Source organism: Otolemur garnettii, unplaced genomic scaffold (assembly GCF_000181295.1).
Source record: "Otolemur garnettii isolate 467f Iridium unplaced genomic scaffold, OtoGar3 scaffold00142, whole genome shotgun sequence".
Classification (NCBI taxonomy): Eukaryota; Metazoa; Chordata; class Mammalia; order Primates; family Galagidae; genus Otolemur; species Otolemur garnettii.
In genome coordinates, this window is record NW_003852537.1 from 1,906,797 (window position 1) to 1,926,824 (window position 20,028).

Sequence of the window (20,028 nt, forward strand, 5' to 3'; positions counted from 1 at the left end):
GCCACAACGCCCAGCTATTTTTTGGTTGCAGCCGTCATTGTTGTTTGGTGGGCCCAGGCTGGATTCAAACCCGCCACCTTGGGTGTGCGTGGCTGGCGCCTTAGCCACTTGAGCCACAGGCGCTGAGCCGGCAGTCTTGCTTCTAAGGCCCCTGCACATTAAAGGAATCCAGGCCATTGGATAAGAAATGAAAAGACAAAGGTACAAAATTCCTCATGGGCTTGATTTTTTTTTTAGAGGCAGAATCTTACTTTATCACCTGCAGTAGAGTGCTATGGTTGTCACAGCTCACAGCAATAGCTGTGCATAGCTTTGTATAGCTTTCTGGCTGTGGAGCTGTCAAAAGTTTGAAGTTGCTCTGAGCTAGGATGCCATGGCACTCTGCCAAGGGTGACAAAATGAGACTTGGTCTCAAAAAAAAAAAAAGAAAAAAAGGTTTAAATGTCCTACAGACTGATTTCATTAACAGTGGCAATGGTCAGGGCTGGTGGGCCTCTGATTGTCCCCAGTACCACCTGTCTAGCTTCACTGGAAACTCAAGGCCTAACCAGGAAGCAGTTGTACTCTTCAGGAGTTGATCAACATCAATGGAGATGAGCTCAGACTCAGGGCGACAGGATACTTTGCTAAGATGTTCTTATGGCCAAGAATCCAAGACTGTCCAGTGGGAATGCCACGTGCACGTGGCCTCTCTTTACTTTGGCAGGAAGATTGAATCAGTTTGTAGATGTGGTACAGTCACAGAAAGCAGAGGAGGTAAGCATAGCTGAGATGACTGTATGATCTGAACCCTTCCAGCCTATCATATCTGCAAAATGAAACTAGATGCTTTGAAACATGTTTCAAAAGACTAAATGTAGTGGTATCCGGGTTCCTGGCTCTAAATGCTCCAATTCTTTTCTTTTCTTCTTTAGATGAGGCGGCAACAGCGGATTGTGGTCAGCCAAAAGCTCCGGAAGGTCAAGAAAGATGAGCAAACTTTCAAAAGAAGAAATATCGTCAGTTTCTCCCATGACCCAGCTTCTGAAAATCTGGCCGAAGAGATGTCGGTCAGTATGTGGTGTTTAGAGCAGTTGTGTGCAGAATATGTTCTCAACAAGGTTCTCTACTTTGAAGACATTACATATATTCAGAACTTGTAAACTCTAATTTTGGGTCTTTAAACAGAAGGGGAAAGAGATTATAGTTCAGGCTAAATTATCTCTGTCAAAAGTGTCCTTACTCTCGTGGCCATGAGTTAGTGGGACCTATCCTCTGATGGGATAGAGAAGATATGACTTCTATTGAAAATTCACTTGTTACCTATAAGCCTAGAAACTCAGGAAATGAGGGTTGTGAAGGTTGTTTCTCAGTGGAGGAAATTAGTCTCCAGCCATGTGAAGTCTTTCCTAAGTCTTTGAATGTGTCCTCTGTCTTCCCTTCTCCATCTGTCCTAGCCCCACTAAATACAGATCCTGGATTGACTTCAAGGCCAATCCTGTTTCTGTGAATCCTGAAGGCCCCGACCAGAAAGTTTCCTTTTTAGCACTTCAATAATTTTACATCTACATGTTCTATGGAGTGCAGTGATGAGCGTGTCCTACCTTAACTATCCACATTCATCCTTTCTACCCTGCTACACTCAGGGCTCTTGGAAGGCACAGTGCTTCCATTTTGCCAGGTGGCGCCAATGATGTATTACCGTTCATGAAATGAAATGGGTACAGTTATTCCCTGAATCACTATAAGAATCTGAACCATAACTCTGGTTAGCTTTATTTTGCTAGATTAGTCCCTAGGATTCCTGCCACTAGAGGAAAGTATGAAATAAAACAATGAAAAAAAAGTATTATACTGTATTAGCAGTTTTTAAAAATTAAGATATATATTGGCTTGGTGTCTGTAGCTCAGTGGTTAGCTACACATACACTGGGGTTGGTGGGTTCAAACCCAGCCTGGGCCTGCTAAACAACAATGATGAAACACAAAACCAAAATAGCCAGGCATTGTGGTGGGCGCCTATAGTCCCAGCTACTTGGGAGGGTGAGGCAAGAGAATTGCTTAAGCCCAAGAGTTTGAGGTTGCTGTGAGCTGTGATGCCACAACACTCTACTGAGGGTGACATAGTGAGACTCTATGTAAAAAAAAAAAAAAATTAAGATATAATTCATATACCTCAAAATTCATCCCTTTAAAGTATATAAGCAATATCCAGCATACTTTTATGATCAGACACTTAAGAAAATAAGTATAGAAAGGACATTTCTTTCTTTCTTTCTTTCTTTCTTTTTTTTTTAGAAACAGAGTCTCCCTTTATCACTCTAAGTAGAGAGCTATGGTGTCACAGCTGATAGCAACCTTCAGCTCTTTGGACTTAGGAAATTCTCTTGCCTTAGGCTCCTGAGTAGCTGGGACTACAGGTGTCCACCCCAACACCAGGCTATTTTTGGTTGCAGTTTGGCCAGGGGTGGTTTGAACCTGCCGCCCTGGGTATATGGGGCAGGTACCCTACTCATTGAGCCACAGGCGCCACCCAGAAGGGGCATTTCTTAAATTGATAGAGGCCATCTACAGCAAACCTACAGCCAATATTATAATGAATGGAGTAAAATTGAAAACATTCCCACTCAGATCAGGAACCAGACAAGGTTGCCCACTGTCTCCACTGCTTTTTAATATTATAGTGGAAGTCCTAGCCATTGCAATCAGGCAAGAGAAGGCTATCAAGGGTATGCATATAGGATCAGAGGAGATCAAACTTTCACTCTGCAGATGATATAATTGTATACCTGGAAAACCCCAGGGACTCAACTTCAAAACTCTTAGAAGTGATCAAGGAATACAGCAGCATCTCAGGATACAAAATATTCACAAATCAGTAGCATTTATATATACCAACAATAGTCAAACTAAAAAAAAAAAAAGTCAAGGACTCTATTCCTTTTATAGTAGTGCCAAATAAGATGAAATATCTGGGAGCATACCTAACAAAGGATACGAAAGATCTCTATAAAGAGAACTATGAAACTCTAGGAAAAGAAATACCTGAAGATATTAACAAATGGAAAAACATACCATGCTCATGGCTGGGAAGAATCAACATTGTTAAAATGTCCATACTACCCAAAGCAATCTACAGATTTAATGCAATCCCTATCAAAGCACCTCAGTCATATTTTAAAGATCTGGAAAAACTAGTACTTCATTTTATGTGGAAACAGAAAAACCTCAAATAGCCAAGACATTACTCATAAATAAGAACAAATCAGGAGGTATCACATTACCAGACTTCAGACTATACTATAAATCTATAGTGATCAAAACAGCATGGTACTGGCACAAAAATAGAGAGGTAAATGTATGGAACAGAATTGAGAACCAAGAGTTGAACCCAGATACTTATCATCATCTAATCTTTGATAAGCCTATTAAAAATATAAATTGGGGGAAAGATTCCCTATTTAACAAATGGTGCTGGGTGAACTGGCTAGTGACTTGTAGAAGACTGAAACTGGACTCACACCTTTTTCTTCTAACAAAAATTAACTCTCACTGGATAAAAGACTTAAACTTAAGACAAGAAACTATAAAGATTCTTGGAGACAGTGCAGGGGAAGCACTTGAAGAAATTGGCCTGGGAGAATACTTTATGAGTAGGACCCCCAGGGCAATTGAAGCAACACCAAAAATACATTACTGGAATCTGATCGAACTAAAAAGCTTCTGCACTGCCAAGAACACAGTAAGTAAAGCAAAGCAAGTAGACAGCTCTCAGAATGGGAGAGGATATTTGCAGGTTATGTTTCTGACAAAGGTCTGATAATCAGAATCCACAGAGAACTCAAACTTATTAATAAAAGAACAAATGATCCAATTTTACTGTGGGCAAGAGACTTGAACAGAAGCTTCTCTGAAGAAGACAGGCACATGGTATACAGACACATGAAAAAATGCTCATCATCTTTAATCATCAGAGAAATGCAAATCAAACCCACTTTGAGATATCGTCTAACTCCAGTAAGAGTTGCCCACATCACAAAATCCTAAAACTACAGATGTTGGTGTGGTTGTGGAGAAAAGGGAACACTTCTGCACTGCTGGTGGGAATCAACTAATATGTCTCTTTTGGAAAAAAGTTTAGAGAATAGTCAGGGATCTAAAAGTAGACCTGACGTTTGATCCTGCAACTCCTCTACTAGGTACATATCCAAAAGACCAAAAATCACTTGTAACAAAGATATTTGCACCAGATTGTTCATTGCAGCTTAATTCATAATTGCTAAGTCATGGAAGAAGCCCAAGTGCCCATCGACCCATGAATGGATTAATAAATTGTGGTATATGTATACCATGGAATACTATGCAGCCTTTAAAAAAAGATGGAGAGTTTATCTCTTTTATGTTTACATGGATGGAGCTGCAACATATTCTTCTTAGTGAAGTATCTCAAGAATGGAAGAAAAAGTATCCAATGTACTCAGTACTTTTATGAAACCAATTTATAATTACTCATACTTTCTTATGAAAGATAGATCACAACTACAGCTCAGGATGAAGGAGAGAGATTGAGGGGGATGGGATGGGAGGGGGGACATTTGAGAGAGGGAGGGTAAATGGTGGGACCACGCCTATGAAGCATATTGCAAGGGTACAAGTCAAATCTATCAAGAATAGAACATAAATGTCTTAACATAATTAAGTAAATGAGATGAAAGCTATGTTGATTAGTTTGATGTAAGCACTCCAAATTGTATAAAAAATCAACACATTGTGCCCCACAAATGCATAAGTGTATTCACGATCTATGTGTATATGACTTAATAAAAGGAAAAAAAAGTAATGTATATAAGCAGAGGTTTCTATTATACTCATAAAGTTGTATGACCATCACCACTAGCTAATTCCAGAACAGAGTCACCACTTCAAATAGAAACCCCCGCACCCTTTATTGAGCAACCTCTCCCCATTCCTCATTCCCTGAAGCCTCTGGCAAATAATAGTCTGCTTTCTGTCTCTCTGGATTAACCTATTCTAGACATTTTATATAAATGAAATCATATGATATGTAAACTTTTGAATGTAGCTTCATTCACTCAAAGTAATGATTTTTTAAGTTTCATGTTGTGGCATGTATCAATATCAATTCTTTTTGGCTGAATAATATTCCATTGTATAAATAGACCACATTTTGTTTATTTATTAGATGGTGGATATTTGGGTTGTTTCTACTCTTTGGCTATTATGATTATGCTGTTAACATTTCTGTATAAGTTTTTGTGAGAACATGTTTTCAATTCCATTGTGTCTACCTCTACAAGTAGAAGTGCTGGGTTATCTGCTAATTTTGATTAACTCTGTGATAGGCTGGACAGTGGCTCCTATAAATGTCTATATCTTCTAATCCCCAGAACCTATACCTGTTATCTTATGATAAAAGGAATTTCAAATATGTGATTAAGGATTTTGAGATGGGGGGGGGAGTATCTTGGGCTATCTGGGTGGGCCTGATATAACAAGGATGTTTCTTATCAGAAGGCTGAGGGAGGAATCAGAGCAGGAAGCCACATGAAAGCAGAAGTTAGCATAATTAGCATGACGGGTTCTGAAGGTAGAGGGAGGGGCCTCAAGCCAGGGAATATAGGTGTTCCTAGTGGAAGCTAAAAAGCGCAAAGAAATGATTGTCCTCTCAGATCTTCCAGGAGGAACCAACTCTGTTAACCCCTTGTTTTGTTTTGTTTTGTTTGAGACAGAGTTTTACTTTGCTGCCCTTGGTAGAGAGCCATGGCATCATAGATCATAGCAACCTCAAACTCTTGGGCTCAAGTGATTCTCTTGCTTCAGCCTACCAAGTAACTGGGACTACAGGTGCCTGCCAGAATGCCTGACTATTTTTAGAGATGGGGTTTCACTCTTGCTCAGGCTTGGGACCTTGCTCAGGTCCCAAACTCCTGACCTCAAGCAGTTGGCATCCCAGAGCACTAGGATTACAGGCATGCACTACCATGCCCAGCCAAGTTGGTGATGTTCTAACCCACTAAGTTTGTGGTAGTTTTTACAGCAGCAATAGGAAACTAACAGCTACCAAGCTGTTTTCGAAAGTGGTTGCACCATTGTACAGTTTGACATTCTTAGCAATACTTGCTATTGGCCATTTTTAAAAACATAGCTGTCTAGTGGGTACCAAGGACTATGTTGTGATTTTGATATGTTTTCCTAAATGACTAATGATAGTGATCTTTTCATGGCTTATTGGCTATTTGTATATCCTCTTTGGAGAAATATTTATTCAAACCCTTTACCTATTTTTTGAGTCAAGTAATTTGTCTTTTTATTGAGTTGTAAGAGTTTTTTATGTATTCTAGATACTAGGCCATTACCAGATAAGATTTGCAAATATTTTTTCTCATTCTGTGGGTTATCTTTTCATTGGCTTAATTGTATCCTTAGAAGCATAAAAATTTTTAATTTTGGAAAAGTCTAGTTTATCTATATTTTTCTTTGGTTGTTTGTGTTTTAGGTATATGCACTGCCTAATCTCAGGTCACAAAAATTTATGCCTGGGTTTCTTTCTAACGATTTTATAATTTTAGTTCTTATGTTTAGATCTTTAATTCACTTTGAATTAATATTTGTAAATGGGTATGAGCTGGGGCTCAACTTCATTCTTTTGCATGTGGCTATCCAGTTATCCCAGTACCTAGGGTTTTTTTTGTTTGTTTGTTTTGTTTTTGGTGGTTGTTGTTGTTATTTTGGTTTGATTTTTAGACAGAGTCTTGATCTGTTCCTCAGAAACAGTCTTGATCTGTTCCACTATAGTGCAGAAGTGTGATCATAGCTCACTACAACTTTAACCTCTTGGGCTCCAGTGATCCTTCTGCCTCAGCCTTCCAAGTAGTGTACCACCACACCAGCTAAGTTTTTCTATTTTTGGTTAAGAATAGGGTGTTACTCTTCCTGATGAGATTTTCAGGAATGATGACATTTTCTTTATTTTGGAATGTCTTAACATCACCTTCATTTTATCATGATAGTTTACTGGATGTAAAATTCTTGGTTGACAGTGTTTTCTTCCCTCAAGATTTTGAATAATATTTTATTTTTCCTTTTTTTCTCCTTAAGATTTTGCATAGTCTTTTATTTTTCCTTTTTTTTTCCCCCCATGATTTTCAATATAACATCTCACTGCTTTCTGGTCTTGATGCTTTCTGATGAAAAATCAGTTATCAATTTTATTGAATCTGTACATGTGCTGCTTTTTTTTTTTTTTTCTGGTTTCAATGTTTTTGATTCTGTGTTTTTGGCTTTCTACAGTTTATGATGTGTCTAGCTGTAGATTTCTTGGGATTTATCTTATTTGGAGTTCATAGAACTTCTCAGATATGTAGATTAAATCTTCCATTAAATTTGGGGATTTGGGGACATTATTCAAACATACTTTCTGCCCCTTTCTTCTTTCCTATTATGCATATATTGGTATGCTTGATGGTGTCTTGCAGATCTCTAAAGATCTATTAATTTTCTTTTTCCTTCATCTTCCTCAGACTGGAAAACTTTAATTGACCTATCTTCAACATCACTGATTCTTCGTTCTGTCTGCTCAGATCTACTGTTCATCTCCTTTATTGAATTGTTCATTTCAGTCATTGTATTGTCCAATTTCACAATTTCTATCTGGCTCCTTTTAATAATTTCTTTCTGTTCATTGATTCTCCATTTGGTGAGACATTATTCTGATATTTTCCTTTAGTTCTTTAATCATGATTTCAGAACTTTGTAGTAGTTCTTTGAACATATGTAAGTCTTTGTCTCCTAAGTCCAACATGTGGGCCTCACAGGCCATTTCTATTGATTCCTTTTTTCCCATGTATATATGGGTATGTCATATTTATTTCTTTGCATGTCTCAATTTCTTTGCTGAAAACTAATCCTTTAAAATAATGTAGTGGCCAGGTGCAGTGGCTCATGTTTGTAATCCCAGCAATCTGGGAGGTCGAGGTGGATAGACTGCTTGAGCTCAGGAGTTTACGACCAGCCTGAGCAAGAGCAAGACCCTGACTCTACTAAAGGTAGGAAAAAACTAGCCACGCGTCATGGCAGGTACCTGTACTCCCAGGTACTCAGGAGGCTAAGGCAAAAGGATCACTTGAGCCAAAGAGTTTGAGGTTGCTGTGAGCTATGCTGCCACAGCACTCTACCCAGGGCAACAGAGTGAGATTCTGTCTCAAGAATAAATAAATAGGGCCAAGTGCAGTGGCTCACACCTGTAATCCTAGCACTCCAGGAGGCTGAGGCAGGTGGATTGCCTGAGCTCATGAGTTCAAGACCAGCCTGAGCAAGAGAGAGCCCCCATCTCTAAAAAGGAGCTGGGTGTTGTAGCAGATACCTGTAATTCCAGCTGTTCAGGAGGCTGATGCAAGAGAATCACTTGAACCCAAGAGTTTGAGGTTGCTGTGAGCTATGATGGCACAGCACTCAACTCCAGGGCAACTGAGCAAGACTCTGTCTCAAAAAAAAATAATAATAAAATAAATAAATTAGCATGATAACTCTGAATATGAGATACCCCCTTACCCCAGTGTTTGTTGTTGTTGCTGGGTAGTAGTGTTTGTTCTGTGACTTCTGAACTAATTCTGTAAAATATATGGGTTTTGTCATGTGTATCCACTAAGTCTCTGTGCAGTTTACATTAGTAGTCAAATAATAAAAATGATTAGACAGAGACTGACACTTGGAACAAAAAGAAAAAACACCAATTTTTGCCATGAAGCTCACTAATATTTGTCAAGAAGGCATGTAGGGGCATGCCTTTAACACTCAGCCAGGCAGTTGACCACTTTACCTTAAGCCTTCACTTTCTGTTTGCACAGAGCCTCAAGGTCAGCCAAAAGCAAGAGGTCAAGGTCTTCTCAGTTTTTTTGAGCATGTGCTTAGTCCTACATTCACATGGTCTAAGTCAGACCTTTCAAAGCCCTAATGAACATCTCATTCCCCAGCTTTTCCTCTTAAATTTTTGGTAGGCCTATTTGTTCCAACTGTTATCCAACCTTCTCAGGTAACTATGATGTTAAACAACTTCCTCTAATTGTTTTCAACAAACATTCTTAGGGAAAAGGCTTTTCATGTTGGGTGAGCTCTGAGTCAAATAAAAGATTCTTACAAGTGGGGTCTTTTAAGAAACTTCAAGATGGGTCAACTACTAATTTTCTAGAAATAAAGCTTTAAAGGAGTACCTACCCATTCTGCCTCTTCTAGTGACTGCTAGGCTGTTGATTTTTCACAATGATTGAAAAATGGACTGTTTTCAAGACTTCTGTGGAGCTGAGGGTGGGTGGGAATAAAGTAAGTCAAAATGCCATAAAGCTCTCACTATTATTACTAAGATTCAGCCGTTTTTCCTGAATAAACACTTTCTAGATTGAAAAAAATAAATTGCTACAAAGCTTTAGTTAATGTCTATTGTTCTTAAAAGTTGATTCTGGCAATTTTTGTCAGCTTTCTCACTGATTTATAGAGGAGAGAATTTTTGAAGGTTCATATTCTGCTATTTTTACTGATATCCTCCAACATGTTCTTATTGTACAGGATAAAAAGATGCTAAGGATATAAGTGATGATAGGAATTATTTCTCCCACAAGCATGAAGAGTATCCTACAGATCTGTGAGAACTATGGTCCCCAAATGTTCTTCCTTCCCCTAATCTAGAGATGGGGCATCATGTACAAGCCAGCCTGTTTTAATCAGATGAATGAGTAGACTAGGTGATGTTTACCATTCATTTTGGCGGAGAATGTGACTTGAATGTGTCTTTCCTTACAGGTCAGCCTCACTCTGAGTGAAATAATCAAAGGTGTGAATAGCTCAGATCCCATCCTGAGGTTCCAGGCCACCCAGGAAGCCAGGTATCTCCAAACATAGTTCTGCTGCTTATAGTTTCATAGCTAGAAAATGAGCTCCAATGGCCTATTTGGTTTCTTGACTTTGGCAAAATGCCCATAAAACACAGGAAAAGGCTAGTCCATTCAAAAGTAAGCCAAAATTGCTATTCCACACTATCCTCAAAGGCAATTTAAACGATGCAGTGTGTTGTCAGAGATGAATTGCTTAATTTACATTGGCCTCTACAAGAATTTCAGCTTGCAGATAATATCTAAAGGGGGAAAACATTGCCTTATCAGGGCAAAATGCTATAGGCTGAACCCTGAGACATTAGTTAGCTCTGGTTTATTTCATCTGATAGTTAGGAATGCCAAAACCATCTATAAAGGAGGTTCTTAATATCTCCCTCACATGACCTTTCCCCTCTTCTTTCTTTCATTACATAGGAAAATGCTGTCCTGGGAAAGAAACCCCCCTCTAAAATTGGTTGTTGAAGCTGGGCTCATTCCTCGGCTGGTGGAGTTTCTGAAGTCATCACTTTATCCCTGCTTGCAGTTTGAAGCAGCCTGGGCTCTGACCAACATTGCTTCAGGGACTTCAGAGCAGACCCGAGCAGTCGTGGAAGGGGGCGCTGTCCAGCCGTTGGTTGAGCTCCTGTCTTCCACCCACATGATTGTGTGTGAACAGGCTGTGTGGGCTCTTGGCAATATAGCTGGTGAGACTCTCCCCCAGTAGGCTAAGAAACAATGGGCCAGGCATGCAGCCGGGTAAGGGTTCTTAGTGTAGTATAATATATTCGATGTTCTAGAAACCTTGGTATAAATATCTAGAAGTGCTGGAAAAGATACAGGAAACTATTTCAAAATTAGAGCCAAGTTCAAAAGCCAAAAAATTGAAGCTGAAACCAGATGATTCAGGGCATCCTGAAGCTATGGGTTGCATTTGCCAATACCAGGGTCCTGCAGCCTCTGGGACTTGTGGCTCAGGGCAAGGGGAAAGACAAGACTTTGACCCATACAACATAGGGGTTTATGATAGATCCTTACATATCCTAGGGCCCTAAAAGGACTCTAAAGGGAACATATAAAAAATGTCTTCCCTGAAAACATAATCCTAAGATCCCCCACTTATGAATTTGGGGCTTGATGCTATATTCCCTGCATGGTCTGAAAAAGCACCACAGCTACAAAGTTAGTGCTATGGGATTGAAAACTCCTGGATTCCTGGCTGACATACATCCTGTGGCTCTCTGAGAAAAACTTTTTGGGACCCTCAGGATTTGAACAAATTAAGATCAGTCAAATATTAGCAATTGCAAGCTCAGAGAAGCAACAACCCATAACTGAGTCAGCAGAAATAAAGCCCTCCAAGGACTTCAGATATTAGAATTAGCAAACAGAAGACAAAATAACTAAGTGCTTTTAAAAATGCTTGCAGAAGGAAAGCACCTAATAGAGACATCGTCTCTCATTTCAGTTGGTTTAGTAAGGAACAGGCAAGACTGGGTTATATGGTGTGACTTACCTTTGCCTTGATGGTTGAATAAGAACTGAAACTTCCAGAGTCTAAGGTTGTCTCCTACCCAAAGCAGCAGATGGTTGACTGACAGCACCTATCTAACTCTAGGCTTTATTTTGAGTCACATTGGGAAGTTACTGCCCCATGTCAAAGTCTTCTGGGAAGACAGCTTGATCTGCGCTAGCCTTCATCTTCCTGAGAACCACGCTGTGAGATGCCTCTGATGTTTAGAGTGGGCCAATGGGCCAAGCTGGCTGAATCCTTCATGACCATAGCCTCTGCTTATAAAAATTGCTACTGTGATACCAGTGTGTCATATAAGGACTGCCCCCTTCAAGGTACCTCAAGGTATCCAACAGATACCTTGAAGACTCAGAATCTAGTTACATGGCTATACTATTTGCTTACCAAACCCAAGAATGAGTTTCAGTATCTAATACTTTGAATAGACTTTAAAAAATTAGACACTAGACAGCTTGAGGCTCTGTCTCAAAAAAAAAAAAATTAGACACTCCAGATTCTCTTTGTTCTCTCTTGGAATGTCAAATTGTGATCTATTTGTAGGTGATGGCTCAAAGTTCAGAGACATCGTTATCTCAAGTAATGCCATCCCACATCTGCTGGCCCTGATTTCGTCAAACATACCAGTGAGTGTCTTCAAATGAGAAAACTCAGCCAGGTAACACATTTCCAAGGTCAAGAAATTAGAAGAAGTACTTCTAAATCAGTAATAGATCATGTGGCCACTGTCTGGACCCTGTGATGGCACTTAAAAACAAAGCTGAGGATAGGGTATCATTTTGAGTAAAGATTGACTCACCTTTGTCCTTAAGGGCCAGTTAGCTCTGATCTTTCTTTGGGGGAGCATTAGAAGACATCTATTAAGGTTTTTCAAAGCTTACCATCCTACACAAGTAGATGACTAAGGCCTCCATTCAAGGAATACAGGCAGATGTAATGGTTCACCAGCCCTGTTCATGGTTAATAGGATAAAAATTTGAGGGTTAGAGTCAAGACTGCTTGATGTGGCAACAATAGAGGACTTCCTAATTTAGGAACTGGATTCTAAATTTGCCTCAAAAATGAAGAGAATGGGAGGTCAAGGTGGGAGGATTGCTTGAGGTCAAGAGTTCAGAAATAGCCTGCTCAAGAGTAACATTCTGCATCTACTAAAAATAGAAAAATTAGCTGGGTGTTGTGGTGGCTCCTGTAGTCCCACCTACTTGGGAAGCTGAAGTAAGAGGATCACTTAAGCCCAAGAATTTTAGATTACTGTGAGTTAGGCTGATGTCATGGTACTCTAGCCCAGGTGACAGAGTAAGACTCTATTTCAAAAAGAAGAAGCAAAAGGAACTTGTGTAAAACCTTCAAGATGGGGAGCACTTGACATGGCAGAATCAGAAAAAGGCTAGCCATGACCAAGCACGTTTGCAAGGAGAGAGCAGTGTAAGATGGCAAGAAGGGCGAAGGGCTTAGAGCTCATCCTAGTGGCAAAGGGAAGAATTTGGAGGCTCTCAAGGCAGGAAATAAAGTGGTGTGATTCTTCAGAAGGTCTCTTCCAGCTGCCTATCGTCGGAAGGTAGCAGAGGGAGTTGGTGGAGTAGGTGGGTCTGGGATGCTGCTGAGCTAGATGTGAAGAGAGATAGCAGGAAGCAAGGGTGCTCTCTCAGATACATGACTGTCATCCCAGAGAAAGGGGGAGGATGGAGGGAAAAGAGAGTCAGAGCATTATTTGTAGATGCTGAGGCAAGTTAGAGGCACGATTACAGTAGATATGCCTGTCCAGGTGATGTGTGTGTTTATAGCCAGCTGGGTCAGGTCAGCTAGAGCAGGGTCAGCAAATCTGGCCTGGCCTGGCCGGCCGCTGCAAGGACAGAGTTGAGCAGTTGCAACAGAGGCCATATAACTTACAAGACTGAAAATGTTTGCTATGTGGCTCTTTATAGAAAAAGTTTGCCAACCTCTGACCTAGAGTGGGAGAAGGGCCCAGGATCAAGTCCTGGAGTCTCTAACGCCTGCAGAGAAGACTAAAAAGAAATAGCCCATTTGGCAATAGAAAATCAGATTTGGTGTCACAGATTGCCAAGAAGGGCTTTTTCAAAAGGGAATGGCTGATTACTAAATACAACTGGAAGGGACAATAACTTTAGGACTGAGAAGCAGCTGCTGAGTTTGGTGACCTGGAAGGAGCTGATTGCCATCACTAATCACAAAGAAGTAGGGACAGAAACCAGTGGCTTGAACAATTGGGAAGCTTCATTGAGTCACCAAACTTTTGAATCCAAAGGCAGGATAGGAAGACTGGTCCTCAAACTGAAGATCAGATATACAGTAATGACATGCTGGTAGAATTATAGCCTGGTGGGAAGACCAAATAACTCCTATTTGACCTTTTGTCAGAGAAAAATGAAAGTAAGTCATCAATTGAGTACAGTGGGGAAGGATAGTTTCAAGCATACAAGGAGGTTGGGCGCGGTGGCTCACATCTGTAATCCCAGCACTATGAGAGGCCGAGGCAGGCAGACTGCCTGAACAAGGTAAGACTCTGTCTCTACTAAAAATAGAAAAACTGAGGCAAGAGAATTACTTGAGCCCAGGATTTTGAGGTTGCTGTGAGCTATGATGCCATGACCCTCTACTAATGGCAGCAAAGTGAGACTCTGTCTCCAAAAAAAAAAAAAGCATACAAGGAAACCCCCAACTAACATTTGAATATGGAATATAAAGCTCATTCTCTGTGTCCCTAATACACGTCACTGCCTAGAACAAGTTTCTATTTGAAGCTCAAAAGCTTTGGTTCATGCTGATCAATAATATTGATCAGAGATGGTAAGATCACACTGCTGTTTGCGTTTTCTTCACTTTACACCTGATGCTGGAAGCAGTCTCCTTGTTACAGATCACATTTCTACGGAACATCACGTGGACCTTGTCCAACCTGTGCAGAAACAAGAACCCTTACCCTTGCCAAAAAGCGGTGAAGCAAATGCTGCCAGTCCTCTCCCAACTTCTGCAGCACCATGACAATGAGATTCTCTCCGACACCTGCTGGGCCCTATCCTACCTCACCGACGGCTGCAACGAGCGCATCGGCGAAGTAGTCAACACTGGGATCCTGCCCAGGCTGGTAGAGCTCATGACCAGCTCGGAACTCAGTGTCTTGGTAACTGCAGTCTGGTTCCTTCCAAATAGTCTGTGAGTCATGTACACTTCAGCAAGTTCTAAGATCTGGGGTGAGGGGAACAGAACTTGCTAAAGACACTGTGTTCCTTTACCTGGAACAAAGCTCGTCATCTGCATTTCCCTGGTTTGTGCCACTCTCTAGCCAAACGCTTAAATCTACTTTGATCTAAAATTCTAGTAAGTGTTAAGTAACTTTTTCTTAATCTGATAACCAAAAACACCACAGAAAGCACCAAGTGATATTGATTATCATCCCACCATCGGGTGAACTAGTTCTGCATCTTTTCCTTCTAGAAGTCTTTGCACATAGACTTTAACAAGTTGTCTTCTACAATGCATGTTTGTGTGTGTTGTGTATGTGCATAGAGCTCATCCTAACATTCAAATTTCTTACACAAGAGAACTCTTTCTTATCCTCTCCCCAGTTTGCTCTCTTAATCTACCTCAGATATAGGTGAAAAGCAAGGAAATCCACTATCAAACACTGGTAGGTTATTAAACATATCTACTGCTTTGAAATACGGATGTATTTAAGATATCTCCACTCTCCTCTCCCCACCGTCCCTCAGCTTCTATGCCTAATGTTGTATGTTGTGCAGACTTAATGATCGTCTATTCTGAGACTAGCACAGTATTTCACAGATGTCAAAGTTGGTTTGGGGCTAGAGCTGGGGGGATAGAGAAAGTGATAAGAGTAAGAAAAGAAGCTACTCAGGGTTTGGGGCCCAAGTGGGACTTCCTGGTGCGGCCATGATTGGCTTATAGTACCACTTCCATCTCTCATTTGAGTAGTAGGTAAGTAGTCTAATAAGCCAGGAAAACCCTAGAATATTAGGTGGGTTTCACTGGAACTGCCCTACAGTAAAGAGAAAACCAAATAAATCCAGTCAGCCCTCCTAGGGCAGATGTCATCTTGAGCCCAACTGTATACCCATGCTGTTGGCCTTGAGTTACACTAAAATTATTGCTTGATAAACACTAATCAACTTAGCATTTCTCCCAGTTGAAACCATATGAAAAGGACAACAGTATTTCTTGAAAATGGCATCCCTTTGACCTTTGTCCTTCTCAAGCCAGAATGCCCTGGGAAGCTGGCAAATTACCTTTAAACTATGTAAACACAGCCATGGGCGCCTTGAATTAGTGAGGATCACGGACATAGTCTCCATTCACAGGGTTGCAGAGAACCACCAGCATAGCTCCACTAAGGTTTGGAAGGAAGACCACAGAAAGGTGTGATTGTTGCCTTCTCCTGTGATAGATTTGCAATACGAAAACTTCTCCCCTTGTTCTTACAGACTCCCTCTCTCCGCACGGTGGGGAACATTGTCACGGGGACAGATCAGCAGACCCAGATGGCCATTGATGCAGGCATGCTGAATATACTGCCCCAGCTCCTGCGGCACCCCAAGCCGTCCATCCAGAAGGAGGCAACCTGGGCCTTGAGCAATGTGGCCGCAGGTCCCCGCCATCACATCCAGCAGCTGATTGCTTGCGACATCCTGCCATCCTTGGTGGCTCTATTGAAAAATGTAAGTGGCACACTCAGCATCTGTGACAAATTTGCATTCCAATGGCCCTGAGTTAAACTCCTCCAGAAATTTGGACATAGGCTAAGCAACAAGTTAATTGCAGCACAACGGAGCTATGAAACATGAGATTCCTAGCTCTGCCTGGAAGAAGGGACATTTCATTCTGAAGGACCCATTAAACCGGATTGTTCAATGAAAAGGAGACTTCCATGGCTCAGACATCCAGAAAACTCTGGAGCTAGTAATATGGGCTCATTTCTAAGTGGTGTTCAAAGAATGTGCCATCTATTCACAACCTGCTGAAAGACGGTGGAAGTTTTGTGTTAGGTGGCTATGGTAATGTCATGCACTAAAGAAAAGCAGCCTTTACTGTATATTAATTGATTGAAGTGGTGACATAAACAGAAAATCCAAATATAAAAGCAGGAATATATTAAAGCTTTCGTCTTCCTCCTGACTCCCACCCTGCTTCCTAGGAGCAGTCACTACCACCAGCGTTTCCTTTCACCACCCTTTACTGAATAAGCTGTTTAAACCATCCACAATCAGGAGTAGTTACCTCAGACTGAGGCTGGGGAGACAGGTGGAGTAATGTGGGGAACAGATATGGCATCTTCTGACCTATTTGGAACTTCCTATCCTGCATTCTACTCCGAGTCTGTGTGTATATTCTTTTTTTTTTTCTGTGTGTATATTCTAATGAGAAACATGCAGTTAGGAATCAAAGAATATTCATATTTCAAACTGTACCTTTTGAACTATAACTTGCTGGGAGTCTTTAAGTTTTATTTTTAGTTTTTAACACTGAAGTCATAATTTTCCCCAACCATGAAACGGGAATAAGCCTTGCCCCGAGATGGAAGGATTCATAGATTCGTAAGTCACTCCCATATCTCTGGGCCAAGTGCCCTTTATAAATGCAAAGGATTCATTGTGTGATACTTCAATGTCTGTTTCTGTCACCTCTGGACTGGCTCAGTCCCCTAGATTAACAGTCCCAAAACTTTGGCACCAGGGACCAGTTTTGCAGAAGACAGTTGTGCCACTGATGGGCGGTGGGGGCATAAGATTCTCATAGGAAGCCCACATGTTCAATTCACAGTTGTAGAATCTAATGCCACTGATTTTTTTTTAATTAATTTTTTTTTTAGAGACAGAGTCTCACTTTGTTGCCCTCAGTAGAGTGCTGTGGCATTGCAGCTCATGGCAACTTCCAGCTCTTGGGCTTAGGTGATTCTCTTGCCTCAGCCTCCCAAGTAGCTGGGACGAAAGGCACCTGCCACAACATCCGGCTATTTTTTTGTTGCAGTTTGGCCAGGGCCAGGTTCAAACCCACCACCTGCAGTATAATGGGGCCAGCACCCAACTCACTGAGCCACAGGCGCCACCTTCTAATGCCACTGTTAATGTGACAGGAGGCAGCGCTCAGGTGGTGATGAGAGTGATGGAGAGCAGCTGTAAATACAGATAAAGCTTCGTCCATTCATCTGCCACTCACCTTCTACTGTGCAGCCCAGTTCTGAATAGGCCACAGATTAGTACCTGTCAAAAGCCTGGGGGTTGGGGACCACAGCCCTAAATCATATCTGTGTCCCAGCCTTATATCTTCTTATCCAAAATTTTAGTGTGTCAGAAAGACTAGAAATGTTGGCACAGGCCACTGCCATCTAAAACACTGACCATAATTCCTAGTCCATGTTGATTACCTGGACTGGTTTATGTTCTATTTTTTTCCCATAGCCTAACATAGAGAAATTATTCTAACTAATCTTAGAACCTCCCTCTAGACCCCATTGGAGCCTGTCTTCCTACTTCTTGGCTTCTCAAAGATGCCATCTTCTGATCAGGAACTAGAAGCAGGTAGCCAAGGCATTTGTTGTAAATTGCATATATGGTCCTGGCTGTCACCAGCCTCCCTAGAAAGTGAATCAAGTTGGCATCACTATATTTAGGCTTTCCAGGATCTGTAGAGAATATAAATGTTCTCGTTATACAGGGAGAATTTAAAGTCCAGAAAGAGGCTGTTTGGACGGTGGCTAACTTCACAACTGGGGCAAACATGGACCAGTTGATCCAGCTTGTCCACTCTGGAGTCTTAGAGCCACTGATAAATCTGCTCATTGTCCCAGATGTTAAAATTGTTCTCATCATCCTTGATATCATCGCTTATATTCTCCAGGTAAGTTATTCTGAACAGTTTGAAACAGTAGTGTCCAACTTGATTAAGACATTTAATTTAGTTCTTGAAACCCAAGTTGAATTCTTTTCTCTATCCACCCTGCTCCATCCTTCCTGAGGATAAATACATGAAGGGGCATTTCAGAGAAGGACCATCTTTTGCATTTTCTCAAATGAATCTCTTTATGCCAGGCACCATTTTTAGATGTTTACACAATGACACTGCATACCGTGTTTCCCCCCAAATAAGACACTGTCTTATATTTATTTTTTCACATACACTAGGGCTTATTTTCAGGGGATGTCTTATTTTTATTAAGTATAACACAACAATCTACATTTATTCAAATACAGTTACGTCATCATCTTCTGGAACCTGACAGGGGGAGCTGATCTTGTTGGTGGGGCTGGCACTAGTGATGTGTGAACTCCTTTCCCCTAGCTGTTCACATGTGTGCAATAGGGTGCCTGCCACGGCGGTTACCACACATGCACCCCTGCAAGTGCAAACGGCTGGGAGAAAGGAGCTATGGAAGATAAAAGGTATTCCAGTCTTCCCTACCGCTCTGTGCCAAAATGCATGGCATGGCTATGTAGATATGCTGCATAGCCATGCCCATCACTAGGTCTTATTATCAGGGTAGGGCTTACATTTAACAAATGCATAGAAATCCTGCTAAGGCTTATTTTGGGGGTAGGTCTTATTTTGGGGGAAACACTGTAGTCTGTTCTAATGGAGCTTTATACATGGAGGGAGGAGAAGGAACACACACCAGGCAGGGAGTTATGGGTAAAGTTAATCAGATAAAAGGAGAGTCACTAATACTTCAGAGTGGGGGAGGGTGTAGCTATCTGTTTCTTTTTTCTTTTCTTTTCTTTTTTTTGAGACAGAGTCTCACTCTATTGCCCCAGGCTAGAATGCCACGACCTGAGCCTAGCTCACTGCAACCTCAAACTCCTGGGTTTACATGGTCCTCCTCCCTTGGCCTCGAGAGTAGCTGGGACTATAGGTACCTTTCATGATGCCCAGCTAATTTATCTATTTTTAGTAGAGATGGGATCTGACTTTGCTCAGACTGGTCTCAAACTTCTGAGCCTAAGCAATCCTCCCAAATCGGCCTCCCAGAGTGCAATGTGTATAGCTGTCCTATATATACAGAAATCAGGAGATACTTCTCTGAGGAGGAACGTTTAAGCAAAGATCTGAACAAAGTGAGTCTTTGGATGTCTGGAGAGGATCATTCTAGGCAAAAAGAATAAAGCAGACACAACAGCTCGTGTCTGTGATCCTAGCTCTCTGGGAGGCAAAAACAACAACAGAAAGTCTTGGAAACTACTGGCCTAAGACCAGATTTGAAACCCAGCCTTTTTATACCCTGAGACTGAGCTAATTGCACTAATAAAGAACAGAGATTTGGCAGGTGTTAGACAGAGTGGACTTGACAAGTTTGTGAAGGTACACTAACGACTAGAGAAATATAGCTACTTCTGCTTTGTTTGAATTCAACACTTGGGATTTTTGTCTTGGGAGAAATTGGCCAAATCGCACCTGATGAATGTGTTAAACCCCTATATCTATAGAAGCCCAGGGGACAGGTAGTTATTGGGGTCAAGTGTGGGGTAGCTAGAAACCTCAGGTGGGCAGCAGAATGCCATTGAAGTCCTGTAAAGTAACTTTTGGACTGGCTGCTATCCTATCAAAGTCTAAAATCCTTCTCTAGGGCTGCAACCACCCTGGGTTGTCCTTCACTGCCCAGTTTTT

The 20,028-nt window shown here is 41.3% G+C and overlaps 1 protein-coding gene across 1 annotated transcript in view; it reads left to right on the forward strand.

Moving 5' to 3' along the window:
* Positions 1–20,028, forward strand: part of KPNA7 (karyopherin subunit alpha 7) — a 27,628-nt gene that overhangs the window by 2,028 nt on the left and 5,572 nt on the right. Inside the window, exons 2-8 of the mRNA XM_012810784.1 lie at positions 915–1,049; positions 9,796–9,878; positions 10,302–10,570; positions 11,938–12,020; positions 14,273–14,536; positions 15,855–16,088; positions 18,085–18,267. Coding sequence (XP_012666238.1) covers positions 915–1,049; positions 9,796–9,878; positions 10,302–10,570; positions 11,938–12,020; positions 14,273–14,536; positions 15,855–16,088; positions 18,085–18,267 — 1,251 coding nt within the window. The remainder of the gene's footprint in view (positions 1–914; positions 1,050–9,795; positions 9,879–10,301; positions 10,571–11,937; positions 12,021–14,272; positions 14,537–15,854; positions 16,089–18,084; positions 18,268–20,028) is intronic.